Source organism: Sus scrofa, chromosome 4 (assembly GCF_000003025.6).
Source record: "Sus scrofa isolate TJ Tabasco breed Duroc chromosome 4, Sscrofa11.1, whole genome shotgun sequence".
NCBI classification, from domain to species: Eukaryota; Metazoa; Chordata; class Mammalia; order Artiodactyla; family Suidae; genus Sus; species Sus scrofa.
The window spans coordinates 103,535,636-103,555,506 of NC_010446.5; the positions used below are offsets into that span (position 1 = coordinate 103,535,636).

At 44.2% G+C, this 19,871-nt stretch overlaps 1 protein-coding gene across 7 annotated transcripts in view; it reads left to right on the forward strand.

The window, feature by feature from the left end:
- Window positions 1-19,871, forward strand: part of VTCN1 (V-set domain containing T-cell activation inhibitor 1) — a 194,301-nt gene that overhangs the window by 145,089 nt on the left and 29,341 nt on the right. Inside the window, exon 1 of one of the 7 annotated variants that reach the window (XM_013997235.2) lies at window positions 11,304-12,052. The exons of 4 other annotated variants lie outside the window; for them this stretch is intronic. In XM_013997235.2, coding sequence (XP_013852689.1) covers window positions 11,982-12,052 — 71 coding nt within the window. In that variant the 5' untranslated portion in view covers window positions 11,304-11,981. Of the gene's footprint in view, window positions 1-11,303; window positions 12,053-19,537; window positions 19,580-19,871 lie in introns of those variants that run through there. 2 more of the 7 variants (XM_021089977.1, XM_021089979.1) reach the window with 2 other exon arrangements.

The following is a 19,871-nucleotide window of genomic DNA, read 5'->3' on the forward strand; positions in this document are numbered from 1 at the left end:
TATACTGTGCCTCCACCAACCAGCATGTAACTCAAAATGTAAAGAACCCTAAACTATAAAACAAAAAATATATACACAAGGGCGTTCCCATCATGGCTCAGTGGTTAAGGAACCCAACTAGTATCCATGAGGACGCAGGTTCAATCCCTGGCCTCACTCAGTGGGTTAAGGATCCGGCATTGCCATGAGCTGTGGTGTAGGTCACAGATGTGGCTCAGATCTAGCTTGGCTATGGCTGTGGCATAGGCCAGCAACTACAGCTCTGATTCAACTCCTAGTCTGGGAACTTCCATATATTGCAGGTGCCGCCCTAAAAAGAAAATCAATCAATAGTAAAAATACATATACACAAGTTAAAATAAAAATCACTTTCTTCTAGTTTTCCTGACTATAAATTTCTAGATAAGTCTCTTGAACCTGAACTCTGATCTCTGGCCCCGTGTGTGAGTGTGTTGGTCAGTTTGGGAGAGACAGGTTGCCTTCCCTGCTTTGCTAATACAGAGAGGACAAGCTTATCAGCCATGTGATTAGCCCAGTGCTGCCTGGGCTTCAGGTTACCCTAAACTGGCCCAGTAAGTTCATCTCTTGAAGTCCCTAATAGCTTGGATCCCTGGACAGCAAAGCTTTGTCCATGACTTGATCCATATGGCTGAAACAAATTCTCTGGATGACCATTCATGCTGATCCTACTCTATGGTGAAGATATAAATCTTACCTTTTTTTTTTTTTTTTTTTTGGCTGCACACACGGCATATAAACTTCCCAGCCAGGGATGGAACCCGCACCAGAGCAGTAACCTGAGCCACAGCAGTTACAATGTTGAGTCCTTAACTACTAAGCCACCAGGGAACTCCCTTACTTTTAAGTTTTTATAGCATCATCTAGTAGTTTCTCTTTGAGGCATAAAGCCTTAATAGTGGGTAACCTATTTTTCCTATATCATACTAGTATCCATAATACCTACTGGGTACTACAGATAGACTTCACATCTCAAATTTCCTTCTCTCCTAGCACTTTGAAGATATAATTCCATCATTTTCCTGGCTTCCTTTGTTACTTTGGAAAGTAAGTCTAATTTTCATTCCTTCAGATAATCTGCCTCTGCTCTCTTACTGCTTTTAAGATCTTTGGGGTCTTTGTTCTACAGTTTCACTCTAAATATCTGGTAGCTTTCTTTTTATTTACCCTGCTTCCTTGAGATGCATCGAGCTTCCTAAATCTGAAGATTGGAAGCTTTCATGAGTACTAAAAAAAAAAACCCTCACTTTTTCTCTTCAGATACTGCCATTCCCTCTCATTTTGGAGTTCTGGTACAGTATGTATTAAAAATTCTCATTTTGTTCTTTGTATCTTTTTCTTTTATGGATTTTTAAAAATTTTATCAAAGTGTAATTGACATACAGTATTATACAAGTTTCAGGTGTCAAACATAATGGTTTGATATTTGTATGTACTGAGAAATTATTTCTACAATAAATCTAGTTAACAGGTGTCATCATACATAGTTTCAGAATTCTTGTTCTTGTGAAAACTTTTTTTATTGAAGTATCTTTGTGCTAATTTCAGGTGGTCAGCAAAGGGATTCAGTTATATATACATTTTTTTCAGATTATTTTCCATTATAGGTGATCACAAGATAATAAATATAGTTCCCTGTGCTATACAATAAATATTTTTTGCTTATCTATTTTCTATCCATAATCCCATACTACTAGTTTATCTCTCCTCCACTCCATTTCCCCTTTGGTAACTCTAAGTTGTTTCCTATGTCTGTGAATCTATTTCTGTTTTGTATCTAGATTCACTTTTATTATTTTTAGTTTCCATATATTGACTTCACTAAGTATAATATTCTCCAGGTCCATTGATTTTGCTACAAATGGCAATATTTTATTCTTTATTATAGCTGAGTAACATTACATCATGTTTGTATATGTGTCCATGTATTATATATGTGTATGTGTGTATATAAATATAAAATCACACTTTTTAAGCCAATCATTTGTCAGTGGGCACTTGAGTTGTTTCTATGTCTTGGTAATTGTAAATAGTGCTGCTATGACCACTGCAGTGGATATATCCTTTGAAATTGGAGTTTTTGTCTTTTCTGGATATAAACCCAGAGGTGGGATTGCTGGATCCTATGGTAGCTTTATTTTTAGTTTTTTTATGGAACCTCTCTACTTTTCTCTGTGGTGGCGGTACCAGTTGACATGCCCATCAACAGTGTAGGAGGGTTCCCTTTTCTCCACGCCTGCTCTGACATTTATTATTTATAGACATCTCAATGATGGCCATTCTGACCAGTATGAAGTGATACTTCATTGTAGTTTTGATTTGCATTTCTCTAATAATCCATAATGTTGAGCATCTTTTCATGTGCCAGTTGGCCGTCTGTATGCTTTCTTTGGGGAAATGTGTATTCAGGCCTTCTACCCATTTTTTGATTGGGTTGAACCTTTTGTTAATATTGAATTGTATGAGCTGTTCATATATTTTGGATATTAACCCTTTGTAAGTTGCATCATTTGCAAATATTTTTTTCTATTCTGTAGGTTGTTTTTTCTTTTTTTTTTTTTTTTTTTTTTTTTTTTTTTTTTTTTTTTTTTGTCTTTTTGTCTTTTTTTTGTTGTTGTTGTTGTTGTTGTTGCTATTTCTTGGGCCGCTCCTGCGGCATATGGAGGTTCCCAGGCTAGGGGTCGAATCGGAGCTGTAGCCACCGGCCTACGCCAGAGCCACAGCAACGCGGGATCCGAGCCGCGTCTGCAACCTACACCACAGCTCACGGCAACGCCGGATCGTTAACCCACTGAGCAAGGGCAGGGACCGAACCCGCAACCTCATGGTTCCTAGTCGGATTCGTTAACCATTGCGCCACGACGGGAACTCCTGTTTTTTCTTTTTGTTGATGGTTTCCTTTGCTGTGTAAGAGATTTAAGTTCAGGTTCCTTTTGTTTATTTTTACCTTTATTTCTTTTGCTTTGGGAGATTGATCGAAGAAAATACATCTATGATTTATGTCTGAGAATGTTTTTCTTGTGTTCTCTTTCAGGAGTTTTATGGTGTTATGTCTCATATTTAGGTCTTTCAACTATATTGAATTTATTTTTGTATATGGTGTTCAGCTTTTCCAACAAGTGGTGTTGGGAAAGCTGGACAGCTGCATGTAAATCAATGATTCCCCAATGCCACTTGTTAAGGAGACTATCTTTTCTCCACTGTATATTCTTACCTCTTGTGTCTCCACTGTATATTCTTACCTCTTGTGTAGGTTTAATTCTGGCTCTCTATTCTGTCCTGTTTTTGTGCCAGTGTCATGCTGTTTTGATTACTGTAGCTTTGTAGTATTGCCTGAAGTCTCAAATTTGTCAATTTTCTTTATCTTTTTTAAAAAAAACAGCTCTTGGGTTTTTTTGATCCTTTTATTGTCTTTTATGTCTATCTTATTTATTCCTTCTCTGATATTTATTATTTCCTTCCTCCTGCTAACTTTGGTTTTGTTTGCTCTTTTTCTAATTCTTTTAGGTAGGAGATTGGGTTTTTAACTGAATATTTTTCATGTTTCTTTGAGGAAGGCCTGTACCACTATGAACTTCCGTCTTAGAACTACTGTTGCTGCAGCCCATAGATTTTACTATGCTGTATTTTAATCATTATTTGTCTTGAGGTATTTTCTAATTTCTTCTTTATTTTCATTGACTCATTGGTTTTTTGGAAGCATGTTGTTTAGTCTCTATGTGTTCATTCCTTTCCCGCTTTTCTTTCTTGTTGATTTTTATTTTCATACCATTGTGGTGAGAAAAGATGCTTGAAATAATTTCTGTACCCTTAAATTTATTGGGCCTTGTTTTGTGGCTTAGTATGTGCTCTATCCTAGAGAATGTTTCATGCACACTTGAAAAGAATGTGGTTTGTTTTGGGGGGTGGGTATAGTGTCCTAAAGACATCAATTAAGTATATCTCATCTATTGTGTCATTTAGGACCTCTGTTGCCTTATTGATTTTCTGTCTGGATAATCTGTCCATTGATGTCAGTGGGGTGTTAAAATCTACTATTATTGTATTCCTGTCAATTTCCCCCTTTATGTCTATTAGTATTTTATGTATTTAGGTGCTCCGGTACTGGGTGCATATATGTTAATGAATATAATATCCTCTTCTTGTATTGATCCCTTTATCATTATATAATGTCCTTCTTTGTCTTTCTTTATGGGCTTTGTTTTAAAGTCTATTTTGTCTGTCGTAAGTATTGCTGCCCCCACTTTCTTGACATTTCCTTTTGCATGAAACATGTTTTTCCATCCCCTCACATTCCATCTATATGTCCTTAACCCTGAAGTGAGTCTCTTGTAGGCAGCATATTGTAGGTTCTTGTTTTTTTATCTGATCTGCTACCCGATGTCTTTTGATCAGAGCATTTAGTGCATTTACATTTACAGTGATTATGGGTAGGTATGTACTTATTGTCATTTTAAACCTTGTTTTCCTGTTGCTTTGTAGTTCTTCTTTGTTCATTTTTTTCTTCCTTTTTTTTTTCCTTTTATGGTTTGATGGTTTTCTTTTGTAGTATGCTCGAGTTTCTTTCTTTTTGAATTTTGTGAATCTGTTGTAAGTTTTTGATTTGTGGTTACCCTGATGCTTAAGCATTTTGATCCATAACTCTATCTACTTGCTTTAAACTGATAGTTATACAAGATCAAACACATTCTAAAAGATGTACATTTTTAGACTCCTTCCCACCGTATTTTATGATTTTTTTGATATCCTCTTTTACATCTTCATGTATATCCTTTTGCTGTTAATTGTAGTTATAATCACTTTTACAAAATTTTTCATTGTTTTCAAATCTCTCTACTGGCTTATGTAAGTGATCCTTAATACTTTTGTATGTTTACCTTTCCTATTGTGATTTTTCCTTTTCCTATAAAGTCTTGCCTCTTTTCTATTTAGCAAATATATTCTTTGAGGATATGTTTGGTATTGCTGAATTCTTTTAGTTTTTACTTGTCTGAGAAATTTTTTATCTCTCCTTATATTTTAAATGATAATCTTGCTGTGTACAGTAACCTAGGTTGCAGGTTTTTCCCTTTCAGGACTTTGAATATATCATACCACTTCCTGCCGTGAGGCCCACATGGTCACAGTGAACCTATGCACCACTCATGCAGGTGTCCACAGTTCCTCCCAGAAGCAGCTCAAGGTCACATCCCTTTCTCTGTAGTATTCTTCCTAGACCTAGTGCTAGGCTGTGTTGTGGAAGAGGCTAGGTCTGGGGGCTGGGGTGCTGTGACTATAGGAATTGAGGTGCCTGTGCTTCTGTTGGGGACCTGTGCTGCTTCTGTGGCAAATGTCTCCCAGGACGTGTCCACCCCAGATCTAGCACCAAGCTGTAGTATGGAGTGAGTAGAGCTGGAGTGCTCCTCCTAGGAAATGAACCACTGCATACTCCTACCCAGGTCCTATCCACTAAGACTTGGCACTCAGCTGTGGTGCATTTCTGTGGTGCTGATGTCTGCTGTGGCCTAATCCAGCCCCACTATGCATGCTGATGGGGGCTCCATGAATTCTCCTGGACCATACCCCAGGCCCTGTAGACTGTGTCCATGCAGCTAGATCAAGTCCTCTCCCAAGGCCTGTCTGCACAAGATTCAGCACTTAACCATTGCGTCTTCTTGTGGTGCTGCCCAGTACATGTACTGACAATATCTGCCTGGCTCACCCCTGTTGCCCACTGCACAAGCTAACAATGTCTGCCCAGTTCAACCTACTACCCCTGTGTGTTCAATGACACCAGTTTCTGCACTTCAGGGATCACACCCTAGGTGTTTTGCCTGTCTCTGTGAAGCTAGACTGATTCTTTGCTTTAATCTCATGAGAGGCTACAGTGCGGAGTGATTGGGACAGGGTGTTCCCCTCTTTGGATTGGGAAGTGCAGCAGGGTGCCAGCCACCAGCACAGATCTCGAGCCCTGATTGTTAGCAAGCCAACTCCTTGAAAATAGAACGTAGGCTTCTCCAGCCCCACTGTCTGTCCTGATGGATTTCCCAGTAGAGACAGGGGCTCATAAGAGTGAGGATCTGCCTGTTTGGATTTTCCCTTCCTTACAGATCCCTCCCAGGGGCAACAGTCCCATTCTGATGCCTTTTTTTTTTTTTTTCCTGTCCTTCCTGGTTATGTGGAGATTCTTCTTGCAGCTTTGGTTGTATATTTTGCCAGTTTCCAGTTGGTTTTCTCTGAGAATTGTTCTACATGTAGATTTTTTGATATGTTTGTGGGGGAGATGAGCTCCTCTTCTCCACCATCCTGAGAAAGATCCTCCCAGTCTTTGATATTTTAAACCTCTTTGTTTCTCTATACTACACCATGTGTAATTCTTCAACTCTTACTTCTGATGACCCTTCCTCTTTCAGCTGTATCCAATCTACTACTTAACCTGTGCAGTGAGTTTTAAAAATCAAGTATTTTTCATTTCTAGATATCCTGCCTGGCTCTTTTTCAAATTTTTCTGATCAGTTTTTTTATTCTCTTGGTTCTTACCTAGGCTTTCCATTCCCTCTTTCATTTATTCTAACAAATCTTAAAGGCTTATTTTATATTCTGTATCTAGTGGTTCTAATACCCAAAGTCTTTTCATTCCAAATCTGCTTGTTTCTACAAACTTTTGTTCATAGTAGTTTTTTTTCTTTGTATACTTATTGGGTTTTTTTTATTATGAGCTTATATTTTGGGGAATTTCATTTGCTGAAATTATTTGAGACCTGGGTTGAGAGTACCTTTCTTTCTGTCTTTCTTTATTTTTCATTTTTTTTAATTTTTATTTAGGGAGTTCCCATTATGGCTCAGTGGAAATGAACCCAGCTAGTATCCATGGGGATGCAGATTCGATCCCTGGCCTTGCTCAGTAGGTTAAGGATCTGGTGTTGCTGTGAATTGTGGTGTGGGTTGCAGATGCGTGGCTGTGGCATGGGCCAGCAACTGTAGCTCCAATTCAACCCCTAGCCTGGGAACTTCCATATGCAGCAGGTGCAACCCTCAAAAAAAATTTTTTTTAATTTAAGGTGTACAGCAAAGTGATTCAGTTATATGTACATGTATATATTCTTTTTAAGATTCTTTTCCGTTATAAGTTATTATAAGGTATTGAGTACAGTTCCCTGTGCTATCTATAGAATAAGTCCTTTTGGTTATCTGTTTCATATATGGTAATGTGTATATTTAAATCCCAAACTAATTTATCCCTCCCCTTTCCCCTCTGATAACCATAAGTCTTTCTGTCGGTTTATTTATGTTTTGTAAAGAAGTTTGTCTCATTTTTTTTTAGGTTCCATGTATAAGCAATGTCATGATATTTGTCTTTCTATGACTTACTTCACTCATGAATCTCTAGGTCCATCCATGTTGCTGCAAATGGCATTATTTCATTATTTCTGTGGCTGAATAATATTCCATTGTGTATATGCACTACATCTCCTGTATCCATTCATCTGTTGAAGAGCACCTTTCTTCAGAAACTATTTCCTCTTGCCTCCATTAAGCACTGGACCTTTCCCAACTAGGAACTCTTCTGGCTTAATTCTTGGCTTAGGATCTTTGGGGGCTGGACGTGTTGGGAATTCAGGGCCCAAACCTGCATGATGACTGACTGGTAGATACACAATCTCAAGGGAGTATTTTTCCTCTTCTCTCAGAATCAAGACCAAATGAGATGATTGCCCTTTGGGAGAATAGGGATCCGAGCTAATGTGAGTCTCCAATTCGAGCCCTCACTTGTGTGGCTACTTCGCTTTGTCTCTGTGTTCTGCCTGCCTCCTAAGAGAGTTGCTTTTGGTGCTGGGAACCCCTCTCTTGCCACAGTGTGTTCACCACTCTCTTGCATGTCTGGATTCATGTCCCTTCATTTTTAGCCTTTGCAAATCCCTCTTCTTTTTCTTGCCCGCAAAACCAAGTGTTCAAAAATATGTAGGTGGTTTTGCCTGGTTTTGTTGTATGTAAGCGTTTTTAAAGTAGGATTGTTATTTTTTAAAGGTGACTTACTTGTATTCATTTGTGAAGGGAAACGACCACGGGACACGTTTAACAAGCAATCAAGCCCTGCTGTTCTCAACGAATTCCTTTTCCATGTTGCCTTCTTGACCCCAGCCAACCAGATCGTCTCCTGTTTCCAGGACTCTAAGGCATTTGGTTATAATGTGTAGCACCAGCAAGATTTCACATACCACAATTTTTAAAACATGATTTTCCTTTAGAGAGGAAGATAAATGACAATCTCACCCACAATTGACTGCTCAAAAGTTAGTGTTAGTTTCCCTTAGTAACACAGTATTGATACTGAATTTATTCATTACTTCATCAAGTTGGAATCCCGGGCGGGTGCTAGACCCTCTGAGAGAAGCATTCGCTAAGGTGGAGCATGTATTTAATAAACACTTAAGAAATCCCAACCCTGTTCCAAGAACTAGAAAAACAGCATGAACAAAGCATAGAGGCAAGAGCCTAACCTCTTTCAGAGCCCAACAGAGTTTAGAATAAATGGAACATGGGGAGTTCCCGTCATGGCTCAGTGGAAAGAAATCCGACTAGTATCCATGAGGAGGTGTGTTCAATCCCTGGCCTTGCTCAGTGGGTAAAGGATCTGGTGTTTCCGTGAGCTGTGGTGTAGGTCGCAGATGTAGCTCGGATCTAGTGTGACTGTGGCTGTGCCATAGCTCGGTGGCTACAGGTCCACTTTGACCCCTGGTCTGGGAACTTCCACATGCTGCAGGTATGGCCCTAAAATGCAAAAAAAAAAAAAAAAAGTGGAACGTGGAGGCAGGGGGCAAGGAATGAGATAACATATCCACAAATTTAAGTAAACTCTTCTTGAGCTTATATTTGTGTTCAAACTTCTTAAACTTTCAGAATTCAAGTCTTCACTTTTTATGCTCAAATCAATACATGAGATTAAATCTTAAGCTTTTAAATCGTAAGCTTTCATCTCAGATCTTAAACTCTGGTGTCTGAATGTGTAGAGGCCTTAATCAGAAGATAAAATAGGAGTCTTGTATTCCATTTTAGCCCTGTCACCAGTGTCTGGGTCGGTGCCAGGCCCTGGACTGCAGTGGGTTAGGGTGGCCCGCGGGGTCTGGGCTGGGCCTTGGCATGGGTTTAAGAGAATAGAGTTGTCTCCTTCTCACAAGGAGCCTCAGGGAGAAGGCAGGAGCCATGACTCTCTAGGAGAAAGCTGAGACCAGGGCCCCAGGACTCAGGCTGGACCAGAGGGGAAAGACCAAGCAAGAGCAGAGTCTGAAATCATAAGAAGGCCCTGGTTCAAGCCCAGCTCTGGGACCGAGGCAGGATACAGATTCCAGGGATTTCCCGGAAGGCCAGGGGAACTTCCTTTGTGTCTGTAACAGACAAGACGGGTCCACAGAGGAGTGTAACGCAATGACAGCCATGGATCCTAGGACAGGGGAGTATCTCCCTGCCTTGGGTTTCAGAACTGCCCTTGGTGTGGGCAACCAAGGCTTGTGGCACACAGGGCAGCTCCAGGGCAGCTGATGAGTGCAGCTCAGGCAGGCCAGGCCCTAAAGAATGGGTCCAGCAACCTGATTGCCGCACCTCCATCCTCCAAAACTTTACACGGCTGCACCTGCAGAACTGCATCCATGTCTAAAAAGAAGAGAATATGGGTCCTAGCAGGTGAGGATTTGCAGTGGAACTCCTGGTAGAACTTTTGGAAAACTGCACACCATGGCCCTACTGATTTCCAGGAAACAGCTGTCTGCTTTTCTCTGGGGATAGTTTTTCGTGTGACTGAAATACTGAGTGTGAGCCTTGGAGTGTACAGAAATGACAGTGCTCCGTTTCAGAACGCAGAGGCCTCAGACTGGATGAGACAGGTATCCGTGCTTGGGTGACAGATGTACCTGTTTCCAGCTTTATTAATGAACAAACAACAAAACTGGTCCCAGGGCTGGGCTTTCTGAGAGGAGATGGCCCACGTCGTTCTCTGAATCTCTGCAGTGACAGTGCATGATTCCTGAGGCAGGACAAGGAACAAAAAGGCAAACGGTCACTGTGACGTTAGGGTGTTGCTGACTTGATCTAGATGACAGATCATTTCGGCTCGGTGGGCCTTCCACCTGCCCGAGCCCAGATCGCAGTGACGGATGGAGAGAAATGGTTTACAGTGGGAGCCTGCCCTGGTCTTCCCCAGCAAACCTTCTCAGGTCCAGCTCCTGCCTCCCAGCTCACCTCCCAAACCCCAGTGCCGGGCCATCCTCCTCTCTCACAGGGCCTGGGGTTCACCTTCCTGGCCCACTCCCTCAAATCCATTAAGGAAGGAGAAAGGAGAGCGTGCTCTGGGCCAGGTCCTCAGGAAAGATGGCAGAAGCAGAGCGGAGCTGGGCTTTGCATGGGACCTGCTTTTGATAACCAGGGAGGAGGTAGAAGGATGTCTAGGCAGGGGGCAGCCGGGGACAACACACAGATCAGGAGTTCCTGTCGTAGAGCAGTGGTTAACGAATCCGACTAAGAACCATGAGGTTGCAGGTTCGATTCCTGGCCTTGCTCAGTGGGTTAAGGATCTGGCGTTGCCGTGAGCTGCAGTGTAGGTCGCAGACGCGGCTCAGATCCTGCGTTGCTGTGGCTGTGGCATAGGCCAGTGGCTATAGCTCCAATTTGACCCCTAGCCTGGGAACCTCCATATGCCACGGGAGCCGCCCTAGAAAAAAAAAAAAAAAAGGCAAAAAACACACAAAAAAACAGAGATCAGCCTGATGGGAATGCAGGGCTCCAGAGGGAGAGAAGGGTTAGACAGACACACAGCATGGGGCCTTTTAGAATGGTCTTAAATTCCGGGCTCAGTTTAAACTTTAATCTACAGCAATGAGAAGTCATTTAAATGAGAGGGGGTACCAAGAAGGAGTACAAAAAATTAAAAATTAACATTTACAATTTCTAAACATTATAGTTGGTTTTCAGTGTTGTGCCAATCACTGCTGCACGGCAAAATGACATATATATACATTATATACATATATATACATTACCTTTTTGATATTCTGTTCCATCGTGGTCCAAGAGACTGGATAGAGTTCCCTGTGCAGTCCTGTAGGACCTCATTGCTTATCCATTCTAAATGTAATCGTTTGCATCCCAGTCCATTCCATTCCCTCCCCCTGGGCAACCACAAGTCTGTTCTCCATGTCTGTGAGTCTGGTTCTGTTTTGTAGATAGGTTCATTTGTGCCATATTTTAGATACCACATATAAGTGATATCATCTGGTGTTTGTCTTTCTGACTTACTTCCCTTAGTATGAGAATCTCTGGTTGTATCCAAGTTGCTGCAAATAGCATAATTTTGTTCTTTTGTATGGTTGAGTGGGAGCATTTACAGTTTTAAAATAATAGCTAATATTTATACTTTTTGAAGCATGGTTTGGTATCTTTGGACCCTTACAGCAGTCCCGTGGAGAGAGAAGGGTGTAATTTGGACACGGGTCTAGGGTGAATCACAGCACTCTCGGTGATCTGAGCCCTCGCTCTGAGCAAGGCTTCCTTAGGTAGAGAGCGCCAGGCTCTCTGCGGCGCTCATCAGGGCAGAGGGGTGGCCGCGCCTTCTCTCTGGGTGCTCCGTTCCAGAACCGACCAGGCGGTCATCGAGCAGTGCTCCTGCCCTGGTCTGCGCTGAGCCGGAGGAAGGAGGGGTTGGAGAACAAGGTGAGGAGGGGACACGCTGGGGAGAAGGCAGGGGTGAGGGAAGAGCAGCCCAAAGAGCAAGAGCGAGCATGAAAAGCAAGGGCTTGTTAGGAGCCCAAGCTCACCTGAGATGCTGTGGGCACCCTGCAAATCCCTCCTCCCATCCACTTGGACAGACTTCCAATCAGGCTATTGCAGGTCAGACCACACAGGGTGCTCAGGCAACGCCTGGCTTCTCTAACAGTGCAGACACTTTGTGGGAGGTTCATAAAAGGTTTGAAGTGTGTTAGTTATTAAACACAATGGGATCAGTTATAGCGCTGAAGGAGTCTTTTTTCTCTGCAATGAGAATAAGGAGGAACGGGAAATACAGGTATGATTAGGAAAAGGACTTGTAATCAACCTTGTATTGACTTTGGTCTCACTCCGCTTGTGCGGCTGGAAGGCTGATGAAATGCTAATGCGGTGCTTTGCCAGCAATCAGGGGGGCGGGAATGCCTAGAGCCGGCTTAAGAGCAAAATAGAATACAAACATCTTTTAGGGAAGGGTGTCTGGTTATGAACGTTCTGTATGTTTCCACCTGATGCTCCCCCTTTCTGTTTTTCTTCTGGAGTTTCAGACAAAAGATAGCTTCTGAGAGAGGGACTCCTTCCCCTCTGTAAAACTGGGCCCAGTGCCCTTCCACAGGTTACAGCTGTACAAGACGTGAGCCTGGAAATGGGCTTGAACCCTGGGGTTTGCAAAATTTGGGATTTATATAAAATACAGTATAATAACGAAGGCCAAGGACGGTGGAGTCTAATTTCCCGAGGATGAGCCCTTGGATGAGTTCCTTAACACAAAGCCTCGGTACCTACCTCACTGGGGTGTTGTGGGGGTTAAAGGCAATAAATGAGGTCATGCACTCTGTAAATATCAGCTTTCTGTTGTTATATGAGTAATAAAGGTTTTGGAGGCATATACAGAATACGCAACTGTGGCCAAGGCAAGGCCAGAGCAAATCCCAGGGCATATAAAGTTACAGAGTCATATTACCACGGCATTTGAGTGGGACTTTCAGAATTGTTCCAACCCTTATTTGGTGCCAGATACGCCTGCCTACCCACTTCCCTCCGTAAGTGTTTGCTCAGCCCCCGCCTGTATGTCCACACCCAGCGATGGGAAACGCAGTCTGGGGCCAGGGCCAGAAAGCAATGCTGGAAAGTTTCTCCATGTGCAGAATCTAAGCCTGACCTCCTAGAACTTTCACCTGCTGCTTCATTGCTTCCAGAGTGATGGAGAATAGGCCCATAGAGCCTTTCCAGGGATCCTCTTTACATTCGACTACCCTTGTTTCTCTAACTATTCTTCAAAAGTCTTGTCTTCTAATCACACCATCACCCTGGTCCCACTTCTCCTAGATCAATGGTTCTCAACTGGCGGGAGGCATCGAAGACATTTCAGGTTGTCACAAGAGGGGCAGGGGTGCTATGGGCACTAAACATCCTACAATGCACAGGACAGCCCCATCACCAAGAGTCATCGGCCCAAACTGTCAATAGGACTGAGCTTGTGAAACCCTGCCCTAGGTATGCACACTAGTCAGTGTTCTTCTTAAAGCAAGGGCCCAAAATGTGCAGAGGGAAGTGTCAGCTACCACTGCCACTGGATTGTCACTACTTTGCTATTAAATTAGACCAATGAGGGCCTACTGTACAGCCCAGGGAACTAATCCAGTCTCTTGGGATAGAACAGGATGGAAGATAATATAAGACAAGGCAATGTAGGAGTCCACTGTGTCTCAGTGGTAATGAACCCAACGAGTATCCATGAGGATGTGGGTCTGATCCCTGACCTCGCTCAGTGGCTTAAAGGATCCAGCATTGCCGTGAGTTGTGGTGTAGGTGGCAGACCTGTCTCCGATCTGGTGTTGCTGTGGCTATGGTGTAGGTGGGCAGCTGCAGCTCTCATTGGACCCCTAGCCTGGGAACTTCATGTGCCACAAGCACAGCCCTAAAAAGGGGGAAAGAGGAAGTATATATGAATGACTAGGTCACGTTGCTAAATAGAAATTGGCATAGAATTGTAAATCAATTGTACTTTAACTTTTTTTTAATGTAAAAAAAAAGCCTAAGACCTGGGTTGTTTGTAGTGATGGGTCCGTTAAAGCCCCTTTCGTGTGCTGCTGCTCACGCCAGGATGGCACACGTGTAGCCTGCATGTTCACTTAGAAATCGCTAGCCAGGGGTGGCCCCCTGCTGCTGAGCCCTGAGGCAGCCTTGCATTCTTCTGCAACATGATATCCTGGGCCACCACTCTCAGTCATTCAGAAGAAGTGGTACAGGAGATGACGTCTCTTTGCTGGTCCCGTCTTCCTGGTGGGCCCAGGTACGGTGTGATGATCCTGGAGCCGGGGCTTTGGAGCCCCAATGGTACTGTGTCCTGACCCCTAGTGGCAGCTTGAGAGAAGAGAGGATGCCTCAACCTGAACTTAAAAGCACTCGGATCTCCCATAGGCCGTTTCCTAAAATCCCTTTCCCGGGCACCACGCCGCATAGTCCGCTGTGATGAAAGCAGTATGGACAGAGCAGGGCTGCCCAAAGAGGACGGCCCCTCTTCCACGGACGCTCAAGCTCCAAGGAACAGCTCCTCCTCTTTGCCAGTTTCTTGCTGACCCTCCATGCAACACTCATGCTTTCAGTTCTCTGGGTCCAAGCTGGCCTTGATTTTCCAACATAAAGAGACGAAGGAGAGGAACGAACAGAGAGATGGGGAAACATGCTCTACACCCCGGGTTCCTCAGGGAGAAAAAGAATTGTGTACACAGCAACCTAAGCTTCTCTGAAACCCACAACCTAGACGAACCAATATCTAGAAAATGGGCATGTCATGTTACCTTGAAGCCCAATGCTGTGTTTCAGTGTTTAAAAATAATGCCTTGTCTCCTTTTGAGGGGGAAAAAAAGAGAGAAATTCTTTGGACAGGCTAAGTGTCTTCAAAGTCAACATTCCTTTACAAACCTAGACACTCTGTTTATAAACAAAGTAATAGGTTTGATTAATTCATGTATGTACTTGATTTGCTCAACTATTCTGTCGGTAATATTTAATCTGAGAGTAGAATGCATTCAGATTAATCCCATGTTTGCTCACGTGTCTCGTTTTCAGAGGGTTGCTCATTTATCAGCTACATGAGTGGAGGTGAGCTGAGGGTCTGTGTGCAGAGCCGTGTCTCTCAGTTTGCTGCGTGTTTGACAAGGAGGCTGAAACTGGACCACGTAGAAACCACTAAAGTTTGAATGAAATAAAGACCACTTCATGGTTTGCAGCATGAGTGTTCTACACAGCTGCCTAACAGACCCAGAAGATCCTTGTTTTCAGCCAGCAGTGGGGCTAGAGAAGATGTGCAGGGCTTGGGGCTTGGGGGGAAGCCTTCCCCACTTGTGGCCTCCTGCCCTGTGACCCTTTTTCTAGAAGTATGGCTCTCGGGAGCACAGCCTCACATGTTGAACTCCCTGACTTGGAGATCCAGCTCTCCCACTTTAGCTGGGAGAGCTTGGTCCTTTGCTAAGGCGAAGCCTCAATTTCCCACGTGGAAAAGGGTAAAGATGGTGGTGCTTAGGTCACCCCAGTGTTGTAGGCAATGAATGAGACTCTGCATGCGTAGCACTGGCACCCAGAACGTGACCCATAAGCATTAGCTCCTGTCTTAGCATGCTCATGGACCTCCGCTACAATGAGAGCTTGTCCTTAAGAGCCAGATATCTGCATCCTCGTTTATTTCTTGGCAGTTCATTCATACAGTCTGTCTACTGCAATATAGATTTCTATAGCACCAATTAGCTCATATGTAGTTCAAAAATGGGGGACTAGGCGTTCCCCTTGTGGCTCAGTGGTAATGAACCCAACTAGTTTCCATGAGGATGTGGGTTTGATCCCTGGCCCCGCTCAGTGGTAAGGAGCCAGCACTGGTGTGAGTCACAGTGTAGGCCACAGATGTGGCTCAGATCCACGTTGCTATGGCTGCTGTGTGGGCCGGCACCTGCAGTTCTAATTCGACCCCTAGCCTGGGAACTTCCATGTGCCAAGGATACAGCCCTAAACATACAAAAAAAAGGAAAAAAAAAAAGGAAGAAAGAAAAAAAATAGGGGAACAGTAACAGTTTAACATGGAGTTAGTGTTGGTACAGAAGCAATTTTTCCCAAGGCAAGGGGGGCTGCAACAGCAGAGAAGAGTGACAGCTTCAGTGAGAAGGGCTCCGTGTGGCTTTCCATTCTTTTTTCTTTTAATTTTAAATGAACATCTGCACTGGAGGCTCCCACCCAGAGAAGCCCGTCCCGGCCTTACACCTCCCAGGTTCTAGCTCCCGCTCCATACCCACCTTCAGAGCCCCACCCCGACCCCAACTCCCAGCACCTTAGGCCGGAGATACCACTCAGCTGATGCTGTGCCTTGTTCATTTCCCTCGAAGCAGCTTGTGGGCCTACGGAGCTGCCCGCTTCACCTGTCCCGCTTCTCTCTCAAGGTCCCAATGGCTGTGTCTCTCAGAGACCGATTCCAAAATCACAGAGATTTTAAATGGCTTGTCCTTAACTCTATTTTGTCCCACAAGCCCTGTTCCCTTCATTGTGTGATTTTGTAGAATGTTGAGCTTCTTCAGAGACGTGTGTCATTTCTTAACAGAAAAGCCTCGTTTCTTTCAAGTGCCGCAGAAGGCGGCGGCCGTCGAAGCAAAGACCCGGGAAGGAAACTCTCGAGGGCATCCTCGGGTACGTGGCGGGGGGGGGTGCAGAGTCCCAGCTGCAAGACCGGTCCCTCCCCTGAAAGGCTGAGGTCTGCCTTTCACCTCTGCCATCACCTCTCAGCCCAGAGCCCTGAGGTGGGATGGGTGGGTCCTGAGCCCACCCGCTGCAGCAGAAATAACCACTTTTCTTTGTGCATCTGCCTGGGAGAGGGAGTGTGTAGCAGCATGAATTAGCTAAATATATTTCTGAATAAAGCCTTTCTCTCCACTGTCTTTGAAATGTGTTCCTGAAAATGCATTTTGATTCTATTTCTCTCGGATTTAAAACTTCCTACCTCCCCAGAATTCCTGTGAGAACTTGCTTTTCCTCTGTATTGAAGTTCTGACCACGTTGTGTCTTATCACAGTGGTGTGTGTGTGTATGCGTGCACACAGCTGTGTCTGTGTATATTGTATTTGTGTGTGTGTGTTTTATCTCAGTTACATTCTAAGCTCCTTGAGGACAGGCACTTTGTTCTCTTCTACGCTTTCTCTGTTTTGCCCAGAAGAGAGTCTTTCATGTAGTACGTACTTAATAAATGTTTACTAAATGAACAAATTCTCTAAAGACATTGACCTTCACCCGGGCCCTTTTGGAAGGAGTGTCTAACACATATGCGTTATGAAGTCCAAGGTTGTGGTTAGAAGACGTCGTTTTGCATTGAAGATTTTCTGTCGCTGGAGTTCCCTGGTAGCTGAGTGGGTTAAGGATCCAGTGTTGGTTCAGTCCCTCAGCCTGGGAATTTTGTATGCCATGGCCACAGCCAAAAAAAAAAATTTTTCTGTAGCATGGTTATTGGAAATTACTCTGGGGAAGTAAAAACCAAAAAGCCATGTAAGAACGCCTTCTGTAAAATATCTTACGCATCTTTTAAGAAATGAATAAGCGGTGGACGGGAATTATTTCACATGGCTGCTTTAGTAGTTCCTGCTTCTCTTTCCAAGGCTCTGGAGGTGGTTGTTTCCCAAGGGAATACCAGTTCCAAACAAACATCAGGGTGATTTCCGCTTAGACAGGGAACTTGCTGGCAGACAGCAGGGTTCTGCTTCCACAGCAAGGGAAGCACGTGGGCCTGGGGGTAAGGGAGGTGGGCTCAGGGGCTTTGCTGGAAACATACAACCTCCACTGTTCCCCCTGCTGCTCAGTTTCCAGGTATCTATCCAGTGTCTTTGCTGCCCGACCCTCTCCTTAGAGTAGGTGGGCCTGTGCAGGGGGTCTGTGATGGTCCAGTGTGGCTGGAGTGCAGGATGCCAGGGGCAGGGTGGAGGGAGGCAAGGCTGGAGAGAGAGGGCGAGACCCCCCTTTGCAAGGCCGTGTTGGCCACATCAAAGCATGGATTTTTATCATGAGGAAAATGGAAAGGCACTTGAAGTTCTAAGCAGAGGACTATTCTGATTTGTTTCATAATCATTCTTACCAGCAGCTCAATAGCCAACCCCCAGGTGGTCCCCTCAACCATATCCATCAGCAGCACCAAGGAAACCTATACTTAGGAACATGTGCTTGCTATGTAACCATAAGAGGAAAACAAGGACGAGAATAGCTACTGCTTAATTGAAGCTTTCTATGTGCAAGACACTGTTCTAGGTGATGTTTTAAAATGTGACAACTCGGAGTTCCCATCATGACTCAGCGGTAATGAACCCAACTAATACCCACAAGGATGCAGGTTTGATCCCTGGCCTCGCTCAGTGGGTTAAGGATCTGATATTGTCATGAGCTGTGGTGTAGGTCGCAGACGCGGCTCAGATCCTGAGTTGGTATGGCTGTGGCGTAGGCCGGCAGCTACAGCTCCGATCCTACTCTTAGCCTGGGATATTCCATATGCAGTGGGTGCAGCCCCAAAAAGATAAAAAATAAAATGTGTTAACTCAATCTTCACAAGGAGGTCACACAATTAGTGAGTGGTGTTGCCTGGACTTGAACCTATTCAGGCTGGGTCCAGAGGCCATGCTTGTGATGACAGCATTATACTGCCTCAGTGATCACCCCTGGCCCTGCTTGCCGATGAGGTTAGCGCCCCCCACCCCTCAAACCACACTTATACAGAAATTCTCACGTCACCACTGGTTCTGGCCATGTGAAGGATGGGTTGGAGAGGTGTAGAGTAGACGCAGGACTATCTATCAGGAGAGTGTTGCAGTGGTGCTGGTGAGACATGGTGGTGACCAGGAGCAGTAGAGGTAGAAATGGAAGGATATGGGAGAAACTAAAGCGAATGCAAGACTTATTAATTCAAACAAATGAGGAAAATGCATAGTGAATGCTTGCACCAAGCCTAGTACGTGCTATTTTTGATATATCAAAATTCTGTAATATTTTTTTATTATCATCAGTTGGGTTATTCTCCAGATTTAAGTCATAGCTTCTAATAATAATCTTGCAGCAAACAGCCACAAGTAAACTTTTTCATGGTAAAAAGTAACACAGGGATAGCCCTTTATGGAATTTGCACCAATCACTGTCAAATGTGGTCTTGCACCAATCCGTTTGTGTTGGTACACCAGGGCTGCTGAAACAGAGAACCACCTACTGGTACAAGAGAAAGAAATACTGCCACCCTGTTCTGGAGACCAGCAGTCCAGGTGTCAGCGGGGTTGGTCCTTCCAAGGCTATGAGGGAGACTCCCCCAGGCCTCTCCCACAGGTTCTGGTAGTTTGCTGGCCATCTTTGGTGTTGCTTGGCTTACAGATCTCTGCTTTCATCTTCACATGGTGTTTTCCCTGCAAGTGTCTTGTGTCCAAATTTCCCCCTTTTGTAAGGACACCAGTCATATTGAATCCGGGGCCCACCCTAATCCAGTATGACGTCATCTTAACTAATTACATCTGCAGTAACTATTTCCAAATAAAGGCATATTCTGAGGGTCGGGGGTTGGGACTTCAAGATATGAATTTGGTGGGGGATACTCTTCAACCCACATGACTTTCATAGCAGGTAAAACAGGGATTACTTTTTTTTTTTTTTTTTGCTTTTTCTAAGGCCACACCCAAGGCACATGGAGTCCAATCGGAGGGGTAGGGGTCGAATCGGAGCTACAGCGGCCAGCCTACACCACAGCCACAGCAATGCAGGATCCGAGCCACATCTGCAGCCTACACCACCACCAGATCCTTAACCCACTGAGCTAGGCCAGGTATCGAACCCACAACCCCATAGTTACCAGTCAGATTCATTTCCGCTGCACTACGATTACTCTTAGTTCCATTTTAAAGATAGTGAAACTGAGCCTCAGAGAGAAGAAGTAATTCACCCAAAGTAAGTGAATTCCTGGGTCACAAATGCAAGTCTGCTGTCAGGCTCAGTGGTCCAAGAGCCAGAGAGCACGTCTTGCTGTGAGTTTGTCTGGCTGTCCTCACACCCTTAGACCAGTCAGACCTCTGGCCACACCAGGTGTGTAAAGACAGGGGGCGTGGTCAGGTGCAAAT